The following is a 26,605-nucleotide window of genomic DNA, read 5'->3' on the forward strand; positions in this document are numbered from 1 at the left end:
CCACAGGCCGTGCAGTATGAACAGGTGCTCGATCGTGTTGAAAGATGCAATCGCCATCCCCGAATTGTTCTTCAACAGTGGGAAGCAAGAAGGTTCTTAAAACATCAATGTAGGCTGCGCTGTGAGAGTGCCATGCAAAACAGCAAGGGGTGCAAGCCCCCTCCAAGAAAAACACGACCACACCATAACACCACCACCTCCGAATTTTACTGTTGACACTACACACGCTGACAGACGACGTTCACTGGGCATTCGCCATACCCACACCCTGCCATCGGATTGCCACATTGTGTACCGTGATTCGTCACTCCACACAACGTTTTCCACTGTTCAATCGTCCAATGTTTACGCTCCTTACACCAAGCGAGGAGTCGTTTGGCATTTACCTGCGTGATATGTGGCTTATGAGCAGCCGCTCGACCAAGAAATCCAAGTTTTCTCACCTCACGCTTAACTGTCATAGTACTTGGAGTAGATCCTGATGCAGTTTGGAATTTCTGTGTGATGGTCTGGAAAGATGTCTGCCTATTATACTTTACGACCCTCTTCAACTGTCGGCGGTCTCTGTCAGTCAAAAAGGAGGTCAGCCTTTACGCTGTTGTACTGTACATGTCTTCACGTTTCCACTTCACTATCACATCAGACACAGTGGACTTAGGGATGTTTAGGAGCGTGGAAATCTTGCGTACAGACTTCTGACACAAGTGACACACAATCACCTGACCACGTTCGAAGTCCGTGAGTTCCACGGAGCGCTCCATTCTGCTTTCTCACGATGTCTAATGACTACTGAGGTCGCTGATAATGAGGACCTGGCAGTAGGTGGCAGCACAATGCACCTAATATGAAAAACGTATGTTTTTGGAGGTGTCCGGATACTTTTGATCACATAGTGTATGTGGTAAATTTCATGTCAAAAGAGCAATAAATAAGAACAACATAACGAAAAAAAAATTTATTGTCCACTTAGCATCATTTTGTTTTACTCATTCTAATTTTCGTATTTATAATTCTTTTCCTATCAAATTTACCACAAATATACCTTTCCCGATTATACACATAGTAACAGTATTAAAAGTACTCTGCAAAATCATTATCAAATTATATTCCCACAACAAGACATATAGATGTGCGACAATCATTTTGGACAGGACTGTACCTAACATAATGGTCCCGGCGGGCACCATGGCTCAATGGTAGAGCAGTTTCCTCTAGTCCGTGGGGTCTCTGGTTCGATCCCCGGCCAAGTAAGTTTGTGGTAGACAACATCGTGCCCGTGGGTTTTCTTGGGGTATTCCTGTTTCTTTTCACATTCTCATTTCATTAATTCTTCTATCATCATTCATTTGCCTTAATTATTCGCCTCCCTTAGCCAAACGGGCAAATACGTGAGACGTTAAACAGAAAAAAAATATAATGGTCCAAGGACGGTTTCTTTTTTCTCCATTCTCTCTCTATTCTCCATTCTCAATTCTTCGGGTAGTGTGATCGCTGAGGGAAGTCATCCTCATACATGACGGGTTAACGTCGCTGTATACGCCGAAAGCCCAGAAATCTAATGCCTATCCTAATCTTAACAGTACGAGAATAATTTCCGCATATTGATGATAGCCGAGAAATAAATCACAGCGATACAACGCAATGCACACATTTTGAATATAAAACATACCTTAAATACAAACAACTCTCTAGTATAGAAATGACAAATTAAATTTTCATCTGCCATGTGCTACATTCTTCTGTGAAATAAAACCAGTCTTGAACGAATCTCGTTTTGCGGTTATATAGTTAGTAAAACCCACATTTAATATTAGAATTCAATCAGAAATAATACTTTGTTAAAGAATCATAATTTGCAGCCAAAGTAGGGAAAAAACAGAACGGAAATTTCCCGTTGCTTCCCACACAACAGTACCATAGACGAAGTTGTTCTGATCATATTCCGGAATTAACGTCAAGTTGCCATGTTATGATTTGCGCCAACTTGACTAACTAATACAAGAACTGCTGCTTTCTCCCACGACACTTTAGGTCTCACTGTTCTAATTTGATCAATTGGGCAGCGGTTACTCTTGTGATGAAATAGCTCTAAATTTCACTAACACGAAGATATTTTTATCCGTCACATAATAAGTGTCTTCACAAAGGAGGTATCTGTTAGAGAACTGCGTAACTTTAATTCCAATTATTTTGTGCTACTTGCGTTTACAGTTGGTCAATCTGCGTAAACACGAAAAGTTTAGAAAAAAGCTATCTTGTCTTGGCTTTTTTTAAAATGAATAACTGCAACAAATCCTTAGGAAAACAAGCACGCAGACAAAAATGAAAATATAAATAAATTTTAAAAAGGGCGCGCGTACTGAAGGTGTCGAATTACTGTATCTCTGAGAGAAGTGGCTCGCCTTGTGCCTCCTTATTTATTACTTTAATTAAATATTTTCATCATCTCTGGGAGCGTCATTAGTACCAGTTTTAATTGTATCAACGGATCCTTACGTTCAATCTCTTACATATCAATTAGTGTAAAGTATGCAGTGACGTAATTTCGATTCTTGATTACTTTTAATAATTATTTCTGTACTTCCTGTCAATTCAGTTTTCACAAAAAGACTATTTACATTAATAATTTATACAGAATTCCGCAATACATCTCAAATTTATTATCTTTATATATATATATATATATATATATATATATATATATATATATATATATATATATATATATATATATATATAGATACTATGAAAAAACTTCACTTCTAGCATCTGTTGAAATGTATTTCGTGCTTACTATTTCGGAAAACCAACTCACTACTCCTGTGTACGCAGAATATATTCCACTGGATGCTTGGGTAGGGAAAACTTTTTTTTTTTTCAGTATATATGGACATTCACTGGGCTAAATTTTGGTATACTTCTATTATTTATTTAGTTTCAATGGAAACTCCTACCTCTCTCAGTGATTTTTCCTTAAAGCATCTACAGCAAAGTTATCACATCATAGGCATCTATTGTTCTGGCAATGAAGTACAAAAAAGAGATACATATACCACATTGACTTGACACCTAGTCTTCCATTCCAAGCGCTGTTATCTGCTGAAGGAATTCCACTCCCTTTCTCTCACCTAGCAATAGCTGAACTCTTATTGGTTCAACGCGTAGGTGTGTTGAAGGTGCGAGCTTTAGTTCGCATTTTTGCCACGGATCAAGACATTTTGGCAGCACTATAGTAATAAAAATACTTCGATATTATCGGAACGAAAGTTGTACTCAAAGAAGTTTGAACTTCCACAGGACCCGTTCTTTGATATTTCCTTCAGAACTTCCCTGAATGCTGCAAATGCACTATCTCTATTGCATTTAGACTATAAACAGTGCTAACTCACTAACAAATATTACATTTTTTTTTCACACAATACAATTTACGTAAAGATTTTCTCACAAGGCACTAATTGGAATTCGTATACAATAACTTTTCCATCATACTGCTACCTATGATTTGTTAGCAAATATAGTCGAAAAAATCTGCTGAGAAAGATGTGAGTTCCCGTTGAAAATTTCGGCAGCTACTAAATAGAAGCTAATGCAAGATTACTCCAAATGAAGTTTGTTATCATACGTCAGTTTAGTTGTTGATATGTATACATACAATAATTTCATGTCGTTCTGCCATTAACTACAAATTTAATGATATGTTAAGCCCTAGGTAAACTAAAGCTAAAATGAATTAATTAAAAATAGCACTTTACAGTTTTAAATGCTTATCGCTTAGAATTTAACGTTTCTCGTCACCATCTTATAACTTCACATTTACAGTTTGTCATTCCTCCCTCACCTTCCTGGAGAGCATAGCAAATTGGTAATTAATATAATGCAAAATTAATTATTTGAATATTTTCCTTCTATTGCTTGAAAATTCGAATTTTAACGTCAGCAATGCGAGTCCATCTTTTTATCATATATTTTCCCCAACAACTGTACAAGATATGAACCCATTTTATACAAGGTGTGATCAAAAACTACGATAAATGTAATTGCATAGTGCCATCTATCGATGGTTTATCCATTTCAACTAATAAGGCCCTGTAGCCTAAACCTTTAGTACAGTCAGTGCCGAGTTGAGTGAGTTGCGACATGTTAGTTGGCTTCCAGAGGCACAAAAGTGGGGACGGGTTAAGAGTGTCTGTCGCGTGCCAACATTAAGTTTTGTTCTAAGCTGCAAAAAAGTGCCAAAGCAGCTCACGGGAAAAAAAAAGTCAAAATCAGTATATGGCGGTGAATGGTGGCACTGAAGACTGTTTACAAGTAGTACAAGCGGCAAGGAGTCGATTGAAAATGAACAACGATCGAGACGTTTTTCGACGTCAAAAACAGATGAAAACGTGCAAATAGTAGTACAAATGATTTCTTCAAACAGACGAATTACCATTCGCGAGCTTTCCGAAGAACTGAACATCGCGTATGGGGTCTGCGAGCCGCCATTTAAATGGGCAAATGGCTTCCTTCTTCAACACGAAAACGCGCCGTGTCACACCTTGCTTTTAATCCGCGAGTTTTTGGCCAGGAAGTGATCCTGTCTGTCCACATCCGCCTTATTCACCAGATTTAGTGCCATAAAGAAAAACGTTTTGACACCATTCCTGACAGTGGAAGGGTCACGACAGAGCAGTTGAACGCCCTTCCGAAAGAAGCCTTTCAGAAATGTTTTCAGTCATGGATTCAACTTGGGATGAGTACATTGCTAGCCAAGGACAGTATTTTGAAGAAGATTAAATAAAATTCCATATCAGCTTATTACTTTTTTCTAATAAAATGGTTCACTGTACTTTTTGATCACACCTCGTATACAGTGTTTCTTCCAGACCTGTTTATTTGGGGGGGCACTGCCCCCTCGGAGCTCTGAGAGTGCCTTTCCCCCGGAGGACACCAAAATAATACCTCGTTCATATAATAATTAATAGAATAGTACCAGCAGTGCCCCCCCTGGAATATTGTTTCTGAAAGAAACACTGCTCGTATATAGGAAATCTTCCAACTCTATAGGGTAAGACAATACAAACTAATAAAGGCAGTGAGACTTAAGTACTCTTACTGCAATGAGGAACAAATGTCGCACCTCCTAGCAACATCTCCTGCAACAAACTGTCTATCCGTGCGACACCAAAGAGCTTTGCAAATTGGATTTGTTCAATCATTTGCCATGTGATGGATTGGAGTGCTGGCAGTGTTAACAGAATCTCTCCAAAGCGTCCACGAGAGTCGTACTGTCGATCACTGATGTAGTCTTCCAAGTTGATTTGAATCTGGTAACGCAGAGACTTGATACGAGTAGGGTCACTCAATCCCTTTGCATCTGGAATTAAAGAATTAAGTTCAAAAAAACAACACATGTTTTAGAGTTTGCTATAACTGTAACAGTTTAGAGTACAAATATTATAACTACTGTTCTGAGTAAAGCATTATATAAACAGAGGAATTCGATTACTGAAAACAGATTAACATGTTGCCAAGACTTTTTTTTTTCTTTCTTTGTAATGTGCTATACAGCCAACTAAAGTTTTCCAGAAAAAAATAGCAAGCTAATGTAAAAACTTGTTTCAGGAAGTATTATGCAAAAGTTCTAACTTTGCATAATTTCTACCTTTATAATAACAATGATGTGTCTATGAAGCAAAGCTAGGCTTTCTTTTTCTCAACTGAAAAAAAAAAAAATGTGGCCCTTGGTATTAAAATTGCAAAAGAAAACTATCACACAAAATGAAAAATAATTCACTGCAAACCGTTGTTTAGAAAATTAAATGTACTAACGCTGCTACTACTTCACATATTAGACTTTGTAAATGTGCGTAAAAGAAAACCAATAAATATTCATAAATGTAAATGAACATAATCATAATACACGAGTTAAAGAAAATATACAGTGTTTCTTCATGTAGACAGGAAACTTCTATAGGGTGTCTATCAATCACGAAAGTCATGAAAAAGTCACGAAATCAGAAAACAGTCATGAAAGTCAAGAAAAAGTCACGAAAGTTAGCTTTTGGGTCACGATTTTTTTTAAAGATATAAGTATATACTGGAAACTTTTGTTCTATAAAACGTCTAAATTCATCACCAAAAATGTCTATGGTCGGCTTTAGACGCTACCAAATTGCAAGCAAAACACGCTTCTATCGCATGCATGAAAATTCGGCCAAATTGACACCCAAATTCGCTCTTGAAAATGTTACTAAATTTTATGGTTTGGTAAAGAAAAGATCACGGGAAAGTCACGAAATTTCATTTTGGAATTTTAGTAGACATCCTGTTCCTAGGAAAATGTCTTTTCTGAATATCATAAAACTGGCTAATCACTAACCATAAATCATTAAACTGAATCAGAAGGTTACTAAATTCAAGGGAGCAGTAAGAAAAAAAAAAGAGAAATATATATATATATATATATATATATATATATATATATATATATATATATATATATATATATATATATATATATATATATAAAAGTGTATTATATTTTGTCGATGAGTGTATTAATGAAGAAATTAAACAACAGTTTTAAGGCAACTATTATAGTTATTACTTTATTTTACTTAACGTCCTTCATGTAAATATTGAGTTTATATATTTAACCAACAATTATCCATAAACATATGAGAGTAAGTCAAAAATTATCCGCAATTTTGACGTAATTTTTCTTAATGAAAGTTTGATCCTAATTCCTTCATTTGTCTTCCTTTTGTTGCAGATTTATCATGGCCGCTCCATTAGAAGCATGTTATGTTGTGGTCATGCTATGAAAGTTTGATCCTAATTCCTTCATTTGTCTTCCTTTTGTTGCAGATACATCATGGCCGCTCCATTAGAAGTTTGCACCAAAGAGGAACAACGAGTAGTGATCTGAGTTTTTGCGTCGGAAGATCTATCAGGGGCCGCAATCCATCAAAGACTTTCGGCACAATACGGTAACGGTGTCTTGTCGCAACGAAATGTCTACGAATGGATTGAAATATTCAAAAATGGTCGCACAAGTGTTATGCATGGTGAAGGAGCCGAACGGCCACAAATGATGACAATACTGACCGTGCACGTCAATATTTCAACCCATTCGTAGACATTTCGTTGCGGCAAGACACCGTTACCGTATTGTGCCGAAAGTCTTTGATGGATTGCGGCCCCTGATACACTTTCCGACCACAAAAACCGGATCTCTACTCGTTGTTCCTCTTTTGTGCAAACTTCTAATGGAGCGGCCATGATGTATCTGCAACAAAAGGAAGACAAATGGACGAATTATAATCAAACTTACACAGCATGACCACAACAGTATAACAATAAAGTAAACGAAGACAGGTTTTAGTATGAACAACGTACGAAAAGTTATGTCAAAATTTCGGATAGTTTTTGACTTACCCTCGTGTTATGAACTAATCATGTTAATCTCTTCTGGTATGTTCTATATCAATGTGAAATTTGCACATGTATTTAGCATACTGAACAAAATACAATACAATACAAATATGGATCATGTAGATAAATTTTAATTTATTTTCGTAAGTGAACTTACTCCCCATACTTTCTGGTATAAAAATTTGGTATCACTCTGAACTTTTAACTGTACCTTTTCTGATACTCATAATAGACATTCAACTAAATGCAGGGTTGCAATGAAAAATAGCTTATTCTCCTGCGCTGGAATATTTATATATATATATAATGTAATCATGTGAAAATACTTTTAACGATACAGGAAAACGGATCATTTCTAATTTGTGTGACGAATTTTAAAACAATAGGCAATGTCTGATCATTTCTTCTTAATTTAAACTGACTAAAACTATAGCATTCAATATGATATGGATAATACAAAAAAAGGGAAAAAATAACGTTTTTAAGGTAATTTAAAATGTTCAGTTAATAGAAAATTACGGATCTCGAAAGATTTATAAATGAACTTATTTGATGTTCCACACGGTGTGCGTGGGTTTCCTCGGGGTTCTCCCGTTTCCTCCCACTTTCTTCATTCCACCATTTCATTCATTACTCATCATCACCGTCTCCTTTAGCCTAATCGGCGTAATCCTGGGACGTAAAACTCAAAGATTTTTTTTTTGGATCCACAATCCATCTTGATTTTAAATATGACTTTCAAGCTTATCCACAAGGGATGAATTACAAACAGCATCATTAAAAAAAAAATAAAAAATAAAAAAAACTAAGATCATGTGATGATAACATTTATTTTCTTGCCAAAATGAGAGAAATGTTACTTCTTTTTTTCAATATTTAGTTATTTTACGATGCAATAAAAATGCTTCTGTAACTAAGATATAAAGGTCTGATAATTTCATCAATAATACGTACTAGGGTCAAAGAAAACAATGGCTTTCAAGCAGGCAAATTCGGTGTCGTCAATCTGCACCTCTGCCAAAGGTTTCACTAGTTCATCCATCACTCGACCGCCTACTCGACTGATATCCAGGTCTGGGGAAATCCCATCTTCTGAAAAGAAATGACAGAAATTAAGTACATGTTTTTCATTGTCACTCATAAATCACAAATAACTGTCTTTGCATCTCTTTTGAACTTACTGATCAGTAGGATATTTATAAGTATTAATTGTTATGCCATAGTCTTTCAAATTCTTAAGAGTTTTGCTCTGAAACCTCATGAAATTGATCACAAATAGTTACCAACATAAATATCAATCACAGAGTTAAAACTTGAATATTTTACAAGGAATTCGGATTCAAAAAGTATAGGTAAAAAGTGAGCTCTAGATACTTCATAGAGATATCAATCACAGATAACAGAATATACCCAAAAGTTTCCGCCCTGACATTGAAATATCGTGTCATTGATAATAAGCCGTTCATAGCATATACTGCCATCTATGGAAGAAATAATGTACCAGTTTCAACTATCTAGCTGCGTCATTTCGTTGGTGGCAGTCACTGAAATCAGTCGATGTGTACTAAGCTCGCAAACTGCATGACAATGCTCCAGTTCACATTGCAGTAGTTGCCAAGGCTACAGTCGAGATCTCGCATCCATCCTACAGCCCAGATTTTGCACCGAAGTCATGGCAACAACAGCCTCCGACGAACTGACACAGCTGGATAGCTAAAACTGATACATTATTTCTATCATAAATGGCACTACATGCCACGAAAGGTTGGCACAATATTTCAGTGTCAGGCTAAAAAGTTTTGGATATATCCTCGTAGATTTAAAACTTCAACACGTCAGAAGATGTCTAGATAAATAAGTATTCAGCATCAGAAGCATACCAGAGAAGGAGTTTTAGTTATCCACTTAGATTTAAGAATTAATGGTGTTGAGTATCTGCGGATTTTTTTTTTTTTTTTTTTCATTAATTTATACAAGAAATAATTCTCCTTTTTTTTCTTTTCTTTGGAATGATCTGGAAATGTAATGGTTTTACTTTAGTGATTTCTTCAAGTCTACTTAAAATGTCTTTTTTAAATAAATGTGCATTGTATATAAAATTTAATGTTAGTGGTATTTAAGTTAAATTTCATTTATACACATTAAAATTCTATGTTTCAAAATTCAATGTCCACGAAGTAAGGGGAATTTACATAGATTTGAAAACGAATTAGTAAAATCAAATAATTGAAGTTCATTTCAAGGAAAAAGGCGATGCAGTAGCAAGTTTTACTTTGGGGACGAGGAGTGGGCAAGATTCTCCGATATAAGATTGATTTTGATGTGAGTGAGTTTATCGTCCCTTTCACCTTCAAGGCTATGTGAGATGGGGGACTTACAGTTTAACGTGGGAATTTAAATCACACGAGCTTCCACCGAGAATCGAACCCGGGTCTTCCATGCCATATTCGCGCATGATAGCCGCTTAACCATGTGGATCTCTTTCCGATATAAAGAAATTTTCATCTTTTTCACTAATACGCTATTCAATAAAATACTTACGTATCTCCAACTCAAAGCGGGCGGGCATTAAGGTTTAAATGACGCTACACTCAACACTCTTTAATATATCTGGATCCAATAAATGTTCTAAAGCACAAATGTAGCGGGTCGAGTTCTAAGCACCCCCATTGCTATCAATCATAATTTCAAATTCTAATGGGGATAGAGGTGAGGAGTGCTGTTAAAAGTACAAATTTCAATATCCAGTGTTAATTTCCAGCCAAACTAATTTTGCCATTAGTGACAAAGCGCGTGCCGCTATTTAGGGTTTCTATTGACTAATGACTGCACTATTCTCTTAGGTTTATTAACCTTCCTTTACTAATGTCAGATAATGTCCTAACTTTTTCTTTCTTTAGTTACATCGATTGAAGGCTTTGCAATAATTTGTTTCTGTAAAAGTGCTTTTCAACAGAATCATAAGAATAAAAAGTTCCCTTAATTTATTAAAAAAAAAAAAAAAAAAAAAAAAAAAACCTTACATGGATCTCAGGGATAATACAGACAAAGACAAGAAATTACGCAAAGTTATATATATAAATAAATTAACGCTTGATTGCTCTTTCGCTGACATTATAAGATCAATAAATTTCACCGATTACAACAAGCAAGGACAGATAACAGGATTTCGTATCCGGAAATCAACTGTTCTCGTCGAATGGAATATTTTGGAAAGCATAATCTTAGAAACATAAAACCAAATAGCTTCTTGATGTCTCAAGCACTATCTTGAGTACACAGACTTCTTTATCAATAAATCCACATAGCAGCGAGGGAAGAACGACTTACAGAGATCGGAATTATCACTTCCAAATACATTTTGCATGTGTCGCTATGTATTCGTATTATCATATTACACGTGAAGCCTTCTGACTTTGAAAGATGATAATTTTAAAATTTATTCTCTGTCTATCTCTCTCTCTGGATAAATATATATATATGAGGGGATTAATGGCATCCATGTGCGGTTTCACAGTTACTTCCTTTTTCCTTAATTTTCTCTTTTATTCTCCCTATTTCTCTCTCTCTCTCTCTCTCTATTAGTGTCCCTTATTTTGAGTACTATTGTGTTGCTATACGCACCACCTCCCCCCCCCCCAAATGTATCCTATGTGACCATAAACACGCATTAGTGAAATAGCAGTTCTCTACGAGAACATTAACCCGTGCCGACTTGACGACTAAGTCATGAAACGGCGTTTCCACATTTTTTTTTTTTTTTAATTTTATGTAAAAGACAGCTCTTCAAGCAACTTAGCAATAAATATTAAATAAAGATGCGAAAAAAAAAAAAACAAAGTAGTAAAGTGCACAAGGGCAGGACAGGGAAGAGCAAACGTATGGCTAGAGGGAGAGAAAATCGAAGACGTTCCCCTATTTAGGAAGTCTAATACCCTCAGAAGGAAGAAATGTAAAAGACGTAAGTTCAAGAAAAAAGCGCAGGCTAAACAAGTATTCAATAGGAAAAGAGGACCGCTAACAGCAAGAGATGTGTCGCTGTGCGTTCGAAAACGATTTATTAAGACCCCGGTATGGAGCGTGGTGCTTTACGAATCAGAGACGTAGACATTGAGAAAAGCTGAAATATCCAAGCTGGAAGCATTTGAAATGTGGTGTTGGCGCAGAATGCTGCGCAAATCATGGACCGAAAGGAAATAAATGAAAACATACTAAAGGAAGCTAATGAAGGACGACAGATCATAAAGATAATAGGAAAAAAAGAAGAAACAGCATGCTTAGCCATGTTATTCGGCACTCCGATTGGATCACCATGTTGATAGAGGGAAAGGCAGAAGGAAAAACAGGGAGAGGAAGACCAAGGATAGAATATCTAGGTACAGTTAGGAAGAAGAGACCTTATCAAAGTATAAAACAGCTCTCTCAAGGGAGAGAGAGGTTTTAAAACTTTCATGTTGCCCACCAACCTATGGTTGAGGAAAGAAAGAAAATGTAAAAGTAAATTAATATTCCTGGCATAAAGTGGCAGAGATCTTATACGGTGACTGTCACAGATTAAAATATTCAAAGAAATGGGCGTCTTAAGTTCGACTTTTTTAAGGGGTTGGAAGTGAGCTTCCAATAACTTTTGTTGCGTTATGAATCTACTTCAAGTAGATTGTTTGTATATAAGCGTAAACGCAACATGTTAACACAACATCACGTATAAAGCAGGGCTACGAAATCTCATGCAATATCTATTACATTGATATATGCTTGTTTTAGAACTGATTCAGTAAAGTTTATCATTATGTTATCAGAAAAGTACTTTTATTTAAAAAAAAAAAAGAGAGAGAAAAAAGAATTCTGATGATAATGCCTGAAAAAAAAAGAGTCTTAAAGAGATTACATAAGTAATATAGTCTTTTGTAAAAAGAGGCTTATCATATCATGCAGAGCAAACACCTTTCCAAGGACTTTCTTTATCTTAAATACGTATCAGAAAAAAATGGGCGTAACTTTTTTTTTCATTTTTGGAATCCTTCGTATTTGCAAACTTCATGCACAACTGAAGTTGATGAAAAATTAACACCATAGCATTTTGAATAGTATGTATGTCTGTGTATGTTTTCATATACAGTAACATTTTGCCTGGCGTTTTTATTACATAGACTATGAAGATGAAATGCTATATACGATGGAGTAGAGCACAGAATCGGAGACGTTTCTCTGATTAAACCTTTTAAATCATATAAACGACCACGTAGAAACGTTTAGAAAATTAAACATTCAAAAACTTAACCGATTATGATTTGTGTAATTCATGACAACTGTATGTTTACAAGAGGTCATACTTCAACTATGGATCAAGCAGACTTAATCTAGTCTAATATAAATAAAATAAAGAGTTTGTTTATGTGTTTGTCTGTCTGTCTGTGTGCGGCCTGGGAACCAGACGAGTGGACCGAAAGTTACCAAATTATGGTCAGGGGTACCTTGGCCCAGGCCCCAGATCAAGACAAAGACCTTTTTTAAAAAAATTCAAACCAGGAGATCTCAGGGGGGCGTTTACCGGAACCGGCTTGGAAACCAGACAAAAAAACCAAGAGTTACCGAATTTTAGTCGCGAATACCTTGGTCCAGGCTCCATACCAGAGTTAAACGTGTTTGTCAAAATTCAAACCTGGGGGGCGTTTACCGGGACATGTAAAAGTAGTAGAAAATGACCGATATTAGTGTCGAATTCATAGTTTTCGCGGTCGCTGAAATCAATGGTGACACTTCCATTAGCGATGACTTGCAAATTTAGTTACAATTGCATGCGGGCCGGGAGTCAGCGCGGGGGGGGGATACCGAGACATGCAAATTTAGTTACAATTGTATGCGGGCCGGGAGTCAGCGCGGGGGGAGATACCGAGACATGCAAATTTAGTTACAATTGTATGCGGGCCGGGAGTCAGCGCGGGGGGGAGATACCGAGACATGCAAAAAATAGCCCAAAATAACCGATATTAGTATCAAATCCATAGTTTTCGCGGTCGCTGAGATCAATGGTGATACTCCCACATGCGTTGACTTCCAAATCAGCCCCCGTGCGAAGCATGGGTATATTCAACTAGTAAACAAATAAACAAGTAAATTAACCAGTTTACTTAAGAGTCCTTATCATTTTTATATAACGAATTCTTCCTTCCAATACTATGCAGGTAACAAATTCCAAATTTTGTAGAGGACATGATGGCTCAGTGGTAAATTAGGATTAGGAGTTGGATTTGTAGGCTTTCGACAGCTGTGCCTATCCTAGGCAATCACGTATAAGGAATAGAGGTCCTCGGTGATCATACTGCCCGAGGAAGAAATGAATGGGGAAAAGAGGAAGCGGCCTGGGACTATTACATAAGGTACCATTCCAGGATTTGCCTGGTGTGAATGAGGAAAACCTCACTCAGGATAGCTGGCCTGAAAACCCTGTTACACTTTTTCGACCAGGAATCGAACCCGGGGACCGCTCGCACCAGGCTCAGTCGTAGAACGTTCGCCTCTGGTACGAGAAGTCCTAATTCGATTTCCAACCACCTGAGCTTGTCTTTCTTCCCTTCTTTGTTTGTTCATTCAAGTTTAGCGTATCTTTTCAAGGCTACACGAGACGTGAACCTACAGTTTAAAATGGAATCCGTACCATTATAAAACATTCAATGCTCTTCGTCCGGAATCGAACCCCGGATTCTGTGCATCAAAGGCGCGCTTGCGCTAACCACTAGACTAGGGGGAGGCCTATGTGAGTTTGTGGTGAACAACATCGTGTTCGTAGGAAAGTCTTGCTATATATACAGGGTGTCCCAAACTACATAATATTCAGTTTGAAAGTAGATTCGTTGGACCAAACTGGTTAAGTTTTCTCAATACCATTTGCACGACTGTGACGTCGTTTTCGAGATATAGGGTTGCTCATTTCAACGTACTATTGACTTTCAAAAATGGTAAATACAACTCAAAACTGGGGCACAGTAGTGATAATATATTGCAGCAAGGTGTTGGTAATTAGTGCAACGAATACATGAAACGTCAGTGACACGGAAGTGACAGTGTTGCAAACCGTGAATAACATTGTAAAAAAAAAAAACTCTCCGTCAGGTTATTGCATGCTTAGTGTCCTTTGGTGCTGCTCAACAAAATATGGGAAGACAATAATTATGTGTTGCTAGCTACCAGGAGTAAAAGCGACATCACGCCTTTGCGCTTTATTATGAATTCGAAACATGTCCTACTAATCGGTTTCAACATTACATGTTGGGCTTCCTCTTCAAATTCCCAAATGCCCCCTACTAAAATGAACACGATATAATTTGTTCTACTACAAAATATATTTATACTGACCATAATTGGTTCCTTAATGAAGTGTTTCAACTATAAAAGTGATGAATTTAGATTTTACTACAAAATATTAAGACCAAGTTGGTCAAAAGTTATTTAACTTTTTCTTTTCTTCTGCTTCTTATTCGTTTAACTTTTAATACATGAACTAAACAAAGGAAAGTGTTGATTAGGCAGCAAAGCCATCTAAGTTCAGCACCATATCATTTAGCAGTTTGGAAAATGGCCAATAATAAAATTTTATTTTCAAGATTTGCAAAAAGTTAAAAAAAAAAAAAAAGTATCATCTTTAACTGAAAATTGATTCTTAGTATTATATACACCGTCCTTGCTTAAAGTAAGAGTGAAGTTATTTGAAATTGATTTAACCTATTTTATACATTGGTTAGGTGAAGTAAAATCAATCAAACATGTTTTACAACTAAACACGACTCGTAACTTATATTTCGGGCTCTTTCAGTCTTTACTTACATATGGCATAATGTTCTGGGGAAATTCCCGAAAAAGTATAATGTTCGTGATTTAAAATGATGGTTTTAAGAACTATAACTGGGGCCAAAATAAACGACACATGTAGGCCAATATTTAAGGAACTTAAAATGTTGCCTTTACCCTCTCTTTACATATTTCGGATGTTGCTCTTTGTTAAAAACGATATTGACTTATTTAACACACCATTAACCCACAAATATGATACCAGGCGTAAGGATAAAATCCCCAGCAAACAGCACTGTACAAAATTATACTAAAGAATCTAAATGCTTATGGATACCATATTATATAGTAAACTTCTTCAATATATTCAAAGGATAGAACAAAAAGGAGAATTCAAGTGGTTAATTACAGCCAGGGACGTATGCAGGGGGTGGATCCTGGGGGTCCGGACCCCCGCCCCCGAAATTTCGACTTTTGTGTAAATTTAGCCTAATTTTAGGGGCAATTGTAGGAATTTTAATATAAAATACCCTCATATTGAGTTCGGACCATTCTCAAAATAAATTCCTGCGTACGCTTCTGATTACAGCATATCTGTTGCAACACTGCTTTTATTCCGTAAATGAAATTTTAGATGTGAGAATGAATTTGCCTGTTGATAGTATTGAAAACATTTTTTTTACTAGTTTTATATCGTACATGTAGCCTAGTAGTTTAATTCAATCGGTATGTATTTGTCATAACTATGTATGTTTTATATCTTTATACTTTTGTCGAGTCTTATTCATACGCACTAATCGTGCAATATGTGATTATAAGGACTAAATAAATAAATGAATGAATGAAGTAAATCATATGAACAAAATAGTTAATACTATGTAACGTATCAAGAAAATAATATAAAAAGAAAAATAACCTTTCGCGCAGTCGATATAATTTATAATTGTTGTTATATTTTATGTTTACACTACAGATACATATTTAAATGCATTACTTACTCAAATTCTTGGACTGACTCATTTTTTCCTCAATAATTATCCTTAAAGGCAGCACAAATAAAAATCATATAATATATTAAATACCTAATATTATCGCTTATATGATGAAAGGTTTTTAAAAAAGTACAGAAGAACAGCTTCAAGAAATTTTAACCCATAAGAAATAATGCAAAATTGAAAACGCTTTTGTCAGGCAACAAGAATTGAAAGACAGACATTGCAATGTTCCTTTTTTTCTTTTTATCAAAAGGATAATGTCCTCTGTAATCTGACTCCACTAACTTCTTTTATATAAAGCTCTTTCGATAGCACACTATAATAAAAGCTCGCATAGACGGATTAATACGCTTGTATGTTAAATTATTGCTCATTAATATATTGAATGAGTATATTTTGGCGTTAGCTATTACAATTGTTACAATGTCGCACGGACGTCTTACCACTAGGATCGTACTTCTCCAACTGACTTATTGAACTAACTTTTCACGCTCAGTGTATCCAACTACAATATAATACCACAAATTCAATTCTCTCCTTTTTTTTCTTCTTTTTATGCATACAAAATAATTCAACAGATCTTTACAAAATCTTAAAACACTACAACATACAACGTCTTTCCAGAAATCGATCCACTCCTAACGAGACAAAGAGTAAAAATTTTCAATTTTTCTCAATTTGGGTGGTTACTTATTTTATTCAATATACTTTTACATAATGATGTAAGGGAAGCTGTCGAACGTATACAGTTTTCAAGCTTAGCGTAGAGTGTCTCTGTAGAGGAGCTATTAATCGCCAAGTATTTCAGAGACTGTCCTATCCACTTTCTCGGGTCAATATAAATGTAAGAAAAGGAAGTGCCTTTAAGGTTTTACACAGATATTAAAATGTTCTTTGACCATTGTGACCTGATGGTTCAATTTTGTCGGGAGACGTAATTACAGTCCAGTTCCCATGGCAGTGGTTTGTTATGCACATAGTTTTTATTTGTGGGCCGAAAGTGGAATATTTATTTGGACGATAAAGCACTCTCAGGACATCTCTTTTTATTTTCACATCGACGAGACGAAGAAAGTAGGACAGTCTCTAAAATAAATGTTGTACAACAATTCCTACAAAGGGACTTTTAAGGTCTCAAAACTCTATTTGTACAATATGTTTAATGCGTTCTATTTCTAAAATCAAATACATATATGTACACTCATGTCCAAAATTATTGTCGCATGTCTATAAATATGTTGTTGAAGAAATATAATTTGACAACGAATTCCCCCGGTATTTCTTATAATGTTAGGATTCGTATAATCGGCAAAGACATGTATGTGGCAAATTTCATGTCAAAAGAGGAGTAAATAAGAACAATAAAACGAAAATAAAACTTTCTTGTCCATTTAGTAATATTTTGTTTTACTCATTCTAATTTTCGTATTTATAGTTCTTTTCCTATGAAATTTACCACAAATATACATTTTCCGATTATACACATAGTATCAGTATTAAAAGTACCCCGCAAAATCATTATCAAATTATATTCTTACGAGAAGACAGTTATAGATATGCGACAATCATTTTGGACATGAATGTACATGAAATTAATAATTAAAATGCTTTTTGGTGTTTAATTTTGTGTTAAATACATTACGCTTACGTTTCGAAAAATTATAAATGTTTTATGAATGGAAGCTAGAATATACATTACTTATCTAGATGCAATGTTATTGCCTTGCTTCAATTGTCTGCTGCTCCACGCTCAGACGTTTTGTTGAATCCAAAGTGTCCACATCATATCCTAAAGAAACTGCTTTCCTTAAACTAAACTGTGAGACATTTTGGATTTACCAAACGTATAATTGAAGCAAAGCAATCGAAACAGAGTTTTAAAGAATAACTGAGTACATCTAGATAAGCTATCTGTAGTTTTCACTCATAAAATGTGCGCACAATGTGAACTTTACTGCTTTAGTCGTCGAAACTATTAAAATTAACTCAACATTTTAAATAACGAATTGCTGTCATCAACGAAAATGTTCGAATAGTCCTATGGTTTGTTCAGTTCACAGAATCTAGGAAACACTACTTCGAGTGTGTAACTGTAAGCCTTTAAATTTTGTCTTTCTAAGGGTAACGTAGGATTTTTGCAACATATTCACTAACTAGTGAGAATTAGATATTGGAACATACACAATATTACCACACCACGCATTTTATTATGTAAAAAAGAAAAAAGAAATGTCCAATTATACTGTACTTAATGACTGGAAAACAGCTAGTATCAGATTTATTGATACTAGATTGGGTTAATTTGACGGCAAATTGGAGGGAATGTAGCAATAGTGTAATAATTTCATATTCAATTATTTTCCGTCCGTTAAATCGGCGCTAGGTAAAAAATTAAGAAGTAATAGAAAATACGTAGAAAGCGTGAACCGAAGAATATAAATTATGCAAGTAAAAATAAGATTGGAAATATACAGCAAAATATTTATACCAATTCCCTAGCAACCCTTGATGATCGAAATATATACTTGCTACAGAATTTGGATTAAAAAAAAAAAATCTAGAAAGATTTTCAACTTCCTCCATTTGTATGCGCATATACAAATATATATATGAAGTAAAACAGTGGGGGACTATAGCCTTTTTGTCTTCTAAACGAGATTAGTTAGGTCATTTACAGTTTAGCGTCCCGTAATCACCAAGATTATCTACACTTTAACATGGGATCCGAACCACATTCCCATTGGGCATTCAACCTTGGTCTTCCGTGCCTTCACGAGAGAGTTCTTTTAAACAGAAAGTCAACCATAATGCATATGAAACGCTCAATATTTTATCATTCTTTTTTCATTTTCAAATCCCTTATACGTTTAGCAACTTAAGAATGGCTTATGTTTCGTATATGTTCCATTCTCGTCATCCAATCCAGTGGTATTTTCTAAAGTCTGGATAAACTACTGTATACTACTTTGAACTTTTTTATATCAACAATTGCGTCATATATATTTTACTTATTTATTTATTTAGTTAGTTAATTTTAATAACAGACGATAGATCAGTTCTAGTTTCCTTGAAACGTAAGCATAACGGACGGTAAATCAAATTAAAAACAATCTCAATTATTATGTGTATATTTTCTTTGTTTTGTAATAATATCTGTTTAAATTCATACATAAAAATTATTAAACACTAATGCAAGGAATGGTCCAATTTTGCAAGGCAAACTCCAGATTCTGCAAATTTCAGTCACTTTTTAATTATTTGCTTTTAATGACTTGTGCAGCAAATAATCATATAATCAAAGAATGTAGCTGAAATTCTGGAGGAATGTTTGTCCGTAAAGAACACATTATTATGCTTTTGTTTGTCTCACAAATTATGAACACCTTGAATATTTAAAGAAATTACCTGGTGAGTGTCGAGTGATAATTGAGTTATTTCCCAGAAGGAGAACGTCTTTTAAATGAAGAGATCTTCGAGCAAGGCCTAACAGAAGATGCTCTCCCGCATGAGCACGCAGTAGTGCCACCTGTGGACAAGAAAATAATTCATTCTATACTCAATCCAGACCTTAAAAGATAGGTAGTATAAGGTAATTTATGATTTATAAGTACACACGAAGTGTGGAAATGATATATTGAAATGTTGATGCAAAAGATTAACTAAATACAAAATCTTAACTCTAATTAATATAGATTCTAAAAACAAAACTATTGGTATTAAAAATAGCCTTCTTCCAAGTACACTTTGCATTTTATTTATTTTCAAAATAACTAAAACAAAAGGAAAAAATAAGTGTGAAAAATATAGCGTCCTAGAAACTATATATATATATATATATATATATATATATATATATATATATATATATATACATACATACACCAGAATGATGTTTAGAATTAAGAAACATGCCATGCTTGTAATAATCAGTGGCGGAGCTAGCCTGGGGCCCGGAAGGCCAAGGCACCCAGTTTTTTGAGTGACAAAAATAATTTAAACTGTTATTTATATATTTTTGAAAGTTTATAGTAAACTCACGATATACTCACAATGTACCTATCATAGTCTCGGTTCTGGATTCTCCCCCCCTCCTCCGTTTTTACCGTTTGGATCCGCCACTGATAATAACTAACACGTAATTTCGTGTTTCCGAAGCTGTATTTACTCTTGTCTTGAAATTTTAACTTTACTTCATAATTATTTCCAGAGGAAAAGCGTACGAGTATAAAATGGTGAAAATATTACAAGGATTGTCTCTTTTTGTAAAAAAAAAAAAAAAAAAAAAAAAAAAAAAAAAAAAACTTTTTAACGTACTAAATGAAACAATAATATTAAAGTTTTAAGTTCAATCTAGTCTCTGATCTACTTGGATAACATTTAGTATAGTTTCGAAAGTAATAAAATCTTTTCAGACACTGATAGTGACGGAAAAAAAAATCATACTCGATTATGTCAAAACTGGTTGGTGGAAAAAAGAACTACTAGTGATTTCGTTTCCTAGTTTTTTTTTAAAGTATTGTGTTTTCAAAATTTTCAGAATGTTATTGAAAACTCCTTCTTAATTGATCTAATTTAAAATTGAAAAATGATTACCTGATCATCGAGTGGTAGCTCTGTAAATGCGGGAATGTATTTGGCCCATTCGACTAGGATAAGAAGTTGCTGTTTCATCGAATCGCATACATCGTTGATATTCGCAATCTTCTTTAAAGAAAGGTCGTAGTCGCTTACGACGGCACCCATCTAAGTAATAACAATAAAAAAAAGATGATTTGAAAATTAACAATGTGATTTTACAATGCAATACAATAAGAAGCACAGCAATATAGCAACATAGAATTAAGAAAATTGTTTTCTTTTTCTTTTTTCTTTTTATGCTGGATTGGGACAGTTGAGTTAGGTTTGTGGAATGTGTACACCAATCACCTGTTCTACTTTTTCATGTGTGAAATTTATTTAGCTAGTTATTTCTATTTTCTTCAATGAGGAGATAGGAGAGATGATTTCAGAAGTGGCCTGGAGCAGTGGCGAAGCGAACTATGAGGCTCTGAGGCCGGGCTTTCTCTGTTTTCTACCGTATATTTTCTTTATCTTTGGTTCCTTATAAAATAAAGTCAATACTTTAACATTTTTTTTCGGTAACAAAATAGGAAGGTGGAAGTACTAGGAGACCCTTCCATCTGAGCCTCACCAGCTCGCTAGACAGGCTTACGGACTATGCTGCTCAGAGAGCGAAGCTATTATCGCTGGGAATTGCACGCATCCTTGAGAAGGTGCGAAGGCTCGCCTCTGGAAGCTTAGTTTTAGCGTTGAAGGCATCTTTCAATATGTTATAAAATGATTTCCTTAGCACACAGTAAGAAGTTTCTGTGTAGAATTATGTATTTCAATTAGTGATAACTTGCTTAATTTAGGCATATTCAGAGTAGCTGTTTTTTTTTTTTTCCCTACATGAGGCCTGGTCCACAATAGCTTATAGAATAAGTCTGACACGTTAAACATATGTATAAATTTACCAAACGCTACAGTACAGAATAAAATAATAATATTTGTATGTAATTTTAGTTGAGTTTTCCATTTCATAGAATCAGTGGGATATTTAGGATTTTGTTTCGGGGGGCTTTGTTTGTTTCGGGAGGGGCTCTGCTAACTTTATTCCTGGAAATGTGAAAATTCTGTAATATACGTTCTCGCATCACTGAATACTACAACCTTCCATTTATCTTGCCACAGCAATCTCTTCCAACGTTTTTGGCAATGGGCAGGTATCAGGAGTAATCGTGCAAAACGAACATAGAATGGTAGATTAATCTTCAACAATTGATTGCTTAGTGTTTGTGTGCTCATTGTATTTAGTTCTAGATTAAAAATATAAATAATGTATAATATTTATGACTTAAGATTACTGTAAATTTTTGTATTGTAGCTATTTTGTTTATGCAAATTATATTATCATATTATCATTCAATTTCCACCGTTGACTATGGCAAAAATGCAGGGAAAAAGAGCCAGACGTAAAGGAAATTCGTAACGATCTAGGATCATTTTTTCGGACTTAGTCTCTGGAAGGCAGTCTCACTTTCTGTGACCACAACTGTACCAGTAGATGTTGAATACGATCGGTAACAAGGTTAACCTAGAAACATAGAAGGAAATTCTGAGGTCCTCTAAAAACGAAAACTGATACTTCAGGAACTAATAACTGCCACATTCCATATCCACGGCCTATCTGATGGATGCTGCTGAATTTGATTCCCCCACTGAAGTTGGCAAAGCATTCAGTGCCCACAAGGAGAGATCATGACGCAAAATATATTGTTAAACTTTTAAAAGAAAAGGGGAGGAGTTTAATCAAGGCTGTGCCAAAACGTGACAAGAGGGGAATGCATTGGAGGTCTGAACTATTGTTGAATGCGAGGTGAATAGGATTGGAGGTCACATAATTCTTGGAACTAAATTCAGTGGTATATTCTTTTCAGTTTATCTTGATAATATATTCTATGTTTAAATCTGATCTTCACGAGTTCTTAGTAGATAAATGTTACTACTCGGTAAATGAGTTTTTTGAAGACAATGTATATATATATATATATATATATATATATATATATATATATATATATATATATATATATATATATATATATATATATATATATATATTTTGTTAATTATATTATGAATGTGCAAGCTTATAAACGTCCTAGTTATGTATGTATTACTTTATTTGTAAGTTTTTTATAGCATATATGTAATTATTTTGTAATTTTGACAACTGTATGCGTACTCGAGAATACTCTCATTTGTATGCAAAATACGCAAATAAATAAATAAATAAATATACTGGATGTAGTAAACTTTCTTTCGATGCACGCTCCTTACAGATGAATAAATAGATCTATGAGAAATGATTGAATGTTGATCATTAATGTGTGATCTTGTATCCCGGACGTAATAACCATTCAAGAAACTGAGACATTGTAGAATATAAGAAGGATCGCTACACCATAATGTATATAGAGAAGTAGCAAATATTACAATTTATGCAGCTGTTGAATCCCAACGGAATAGTGTTAAAATACGAGACGTAGATTATCTTCAGAAGAGGATAATAGCTACTCTGGATTGTCATTAGTGATGAAACATGGTGAAATGTTCAAGGAGGTGTTAAAAATGATGGTATACAACATGGAGAAATGTTTAAGTAAATGTGTTAAGAATGGTGGTGCAAAACATATGAAATGTTTGAAGTATGTTGAGAATTGTTGTATAAAATATGATCAAATGTGTAACAAGTGTGTTGCGCATGGTGGTGTAAAAAATGGCGAAATGTTTTAAGAAGTGTGTATATATAGTGAAATGTTTAGGTGTGTTTAGGAGACAGTGCCACAAAACACCGTGAAATATTTAAGGAAGTGAAAAGAACGATGGTGTAAAATGGCGAAATGTTTAATTATGTCAAAAATGGCGGTGTAAAACATGGTAAAAATGTTTAAGAAAAATGTTTAAAATTATGTTTAAGAAGTGTCTTTAAACTAGTAGCATAAAACGTAGTGAAATATTCGAGATAAAGAAATAAGTGACAGTAAACGGTTACCTAAGCCTATACCTCGAATGCAACAGCAGATTTGGCTGGAAATTCCAAGTGTTGGCAATGTTGATCATATTCCGTTTAACGTGGAACCGAAAGTAGAAGCTTTTTAAAATGAAAAATGAAAATAAATGAGTGTATTGTGTTAGTGTAAACAAAATGAAATAATATGTGGCTGGTTAAAGAATATGTCTTCATAAGAAAGGAAGGGAAAAAAAAAGGTTAACATCCGTTACACACTATAACATAAGAAAGTGAATAAATAACAGGCTTTAGATTATAGAGAACTTATTTCTAGAGGAAAATCACATATTATTAGTACAGCATTGTGGGTTCCATATAGCTTATCTCCAATACTTGTCCGGATTTATGTCAGAGGTCATGACCTGATAACATTTCGTGTCAAAACTAAATCACTCTGTCAACAGTGATTTGGTTTTAAATCGTTCAGTATCTGTCACAGTGTACTTTTGTTTAAGTATATTTACACACACACACATATATATATACAAGTACTTTATATACTGACATCTTATTGCTTATTTTATACGAAATGTAAGGCTACTATTGATGGAAGATTTTCAAAGCTATTTACATGAAAATCGTGAAGAAAAGGACGACAAGAGTTCTGCTTACTTTATGCATATTATAGTAGTTATGATTCAGTAACGGAATATTATAAATACAGGGCGTATATATAGGGCGTTTCAAAACAACACCGACTACGTTCGGGAGATGATTCTGACACCAAGATAAGACCAAAAGTATAGACCAACCTAGCTGCGCAAATGCTTCTTTTCGGAGTTATAGGCTGCCGAAAACATTAAAAAGTGAAGTTTAAAGGTTCATGGCTCCAATACTCTGGGACCTACTGGAGTCGGCTCAAGACTTCACTTAGAAACTAGTATGTGGCCTATCCAAATATCCATGTTTTAGAATCCTGCGGTACTTCCGCAACAATTTTTATAGAGGTAGTTGGTGAGTACTTTAAATTAAATGCCCGTAACCAAACCCCCTTTATAAAAAATTGTTGCGTGAGTACCTTAGGATTCTGAAACATGGATTTTCGGATAGCGCACATATTAGTTCCTAAGTGAAGTCTTGATGCGACTACGGTGAGTCCCATAGTTTTGGAGCTATGAACCTTTTTTTTTTTCTTCATCATTTTCGGCAGCCTATAACTACGAAAAGTAGCATTTGTGCACCTAAAGTTCATTCAACGAACCTTCTGATCCTGATGTAAACATTACAGAATGGTATTACTCCGCCAGTCATCGGATGATTGGCTATCGGTCAGCGCTTCTTTCGAGAAGCACGTGCTTGTACCCTGTAGGTGTTTTACATATTCCTCGCACGCAGCCATACTGTAAACCGTAATTCGCGCGTAAGATGGGTCAAAAGCCACTTTCTGCGCATGCGTATTCTCTTTTATTACATTAATTCAATTTAGTTCTTAGACACCGTGTTCTGCCGCATGGATGTTCCAAGGCTCTTTAACCAATAAAGTGAAACAATTACCACGTGTATCTGTTTACATGAGGTACTGAACGTTCCTTGAATAAACTATAGGTTGGTCTATACTTTTCGTCTTATCTTGGTGTCAGGAATCACCTCTCAAACGTTCTCGGTGTTGTTTTGAAATACCTTGTATATATATCACACAGAATCATGAATGTTTAGCTATTTATATTAAAGATTCTTTTCTATATCCTCACTTCTAAAGTATAGAGTCGTGAGTTCAATCTTAGCTTATGTCATTTCAGTTTAATAGTAGGCCCTCTTTCTAAGTTTTCAACCACAACGAGACAATTCGACATTTGCTGTATTTGTTATAAGTATCGACACTTTAGAAATAAAACGTTGTGAAACTTCTTGTTAAAAATAATAATAATAATAGAAGCTGGTGTATCCTAGGACACATTTACTAATATTGGTTCTACGTGATTTAAGCTGAATGTTCTTCGTGACAGGATAACAGTAAAATTTTGTCCATCAGAACTCACAGTTTTTTCAATCAAGGATTACCACTATACTACAATACCTACCTCAAGTGCTGCACCGACCTGTCGAGACAACATTTCAGCACTGAGTAACGAAGCTACTGACAATCCATTCCCTGACGACTGGTCTTCATAACTTGGCCTTCGACAGCTGATGCGATCTCTTTCGTTTTGAACAGCTGGAAAGAAACGGCAGTTAAATGAATCATAAAGCAACCGTTCATGAAAAGTAATAAAATCTATGAAATAATTTACAACTATGATACTAGCTATTGCACAAATATCCCATTCTAGTACCTTTTAGCCAGTTCCAAGATTCTTTCAAATTGCACAATATGATACATGTAGCTATACCCCATATCGAATTTCGAGCTCAAAGAGGCCGCATGGGGCGAAATTGCCCCTTCTCGCTCTCCGCTATGGGTGTCTATGCTTAGGAGGACTATGTTGTAAAAGCACAATAATACATAATAATCTAGCATCTCTTAAGAAAAGAACGGAGTCTATACGCCACTAAGCCATAACGAGTCCGCCTGCATTGTTGGCCCTAAAAGTTAAGCTGCTGCTAAAATTGATTTTTTTTTTTTTTCAGTACCACCCAAGCTTCCTTCGAGAAAATTTTGTCCGGGAGGCAGAATCAAAATGTGATGGGGCTGCACTGGATAGCAATTTATTTATTTATTTATTTATTTTTAGCTCCTGGGAACGGCCGATTATCCAACACCGGGAAGGTAAATCCCCCCACTACAAAAAAATGTATATGCCTAAAAGAAACACAACCAAACGCGTATTTGTCCTTTGTGAGTTTGTTTTGT

The 26,605-nt window shown here is 35.0% G+C and overlaps 1 protein-coding gene across 7 annotated transcripts in view; it reads right to left on the reverse strand.

Annotated features, from left to right (window-relative positions):
* Hnf4 (Hepatocyte nuclear factor 4) overlaps positions 1–26,605 on the reverse strand; it is a 242,135-nt gene that overhangs the window by 7,810 nt on the left and 207,720 nt on the right. For 5 of the 7 annotated variants that reach the window (XM_081756556.1, XM_081756581.1, XM_081756589.1 and 2 more), the window contains 5 exons: positions 25,836–25,969; positions 20,793–20,942; positions 19,605–19,725; positions 8,371–8,508; positions 5,096–5,356 (listed from right to left, as the gene is read on the reverse strand). In XM_081756556.1, coding sequence (XP_081612682.1) covers positions 5,096–5,356; positions 8,371–8,508; positions 19,605–19,725; positions 20,793–20,942; positions 25,836–25,969 — 804 coding nt within the window. The remainder of the gene's footprint in view (positions 1–5,095; positions 5,357–8,370; positions 8,509–19,604; positions 19,726–20,792; positions 20,943–25,835; positions 25,970–26,605) is intronic. The other 2 variants (XM_081756566.1, XM_081756574.1) reach the window with 2 other exon arrangements.

Source organism: Thermobia domestica, chromosome 1 (genome assembly GCF_964235325.1).
Source record: "Thermobia domestica chromosome 1, izTheDome1.hap1.1, whole genome shotgun sequence".
Taxonomy (NCBI): Eukaryota; Metazoa; Arthropoda; class Insecta; order Zygentoma; family Lepismatidae; genus Thermobia; species Thermobia domestica.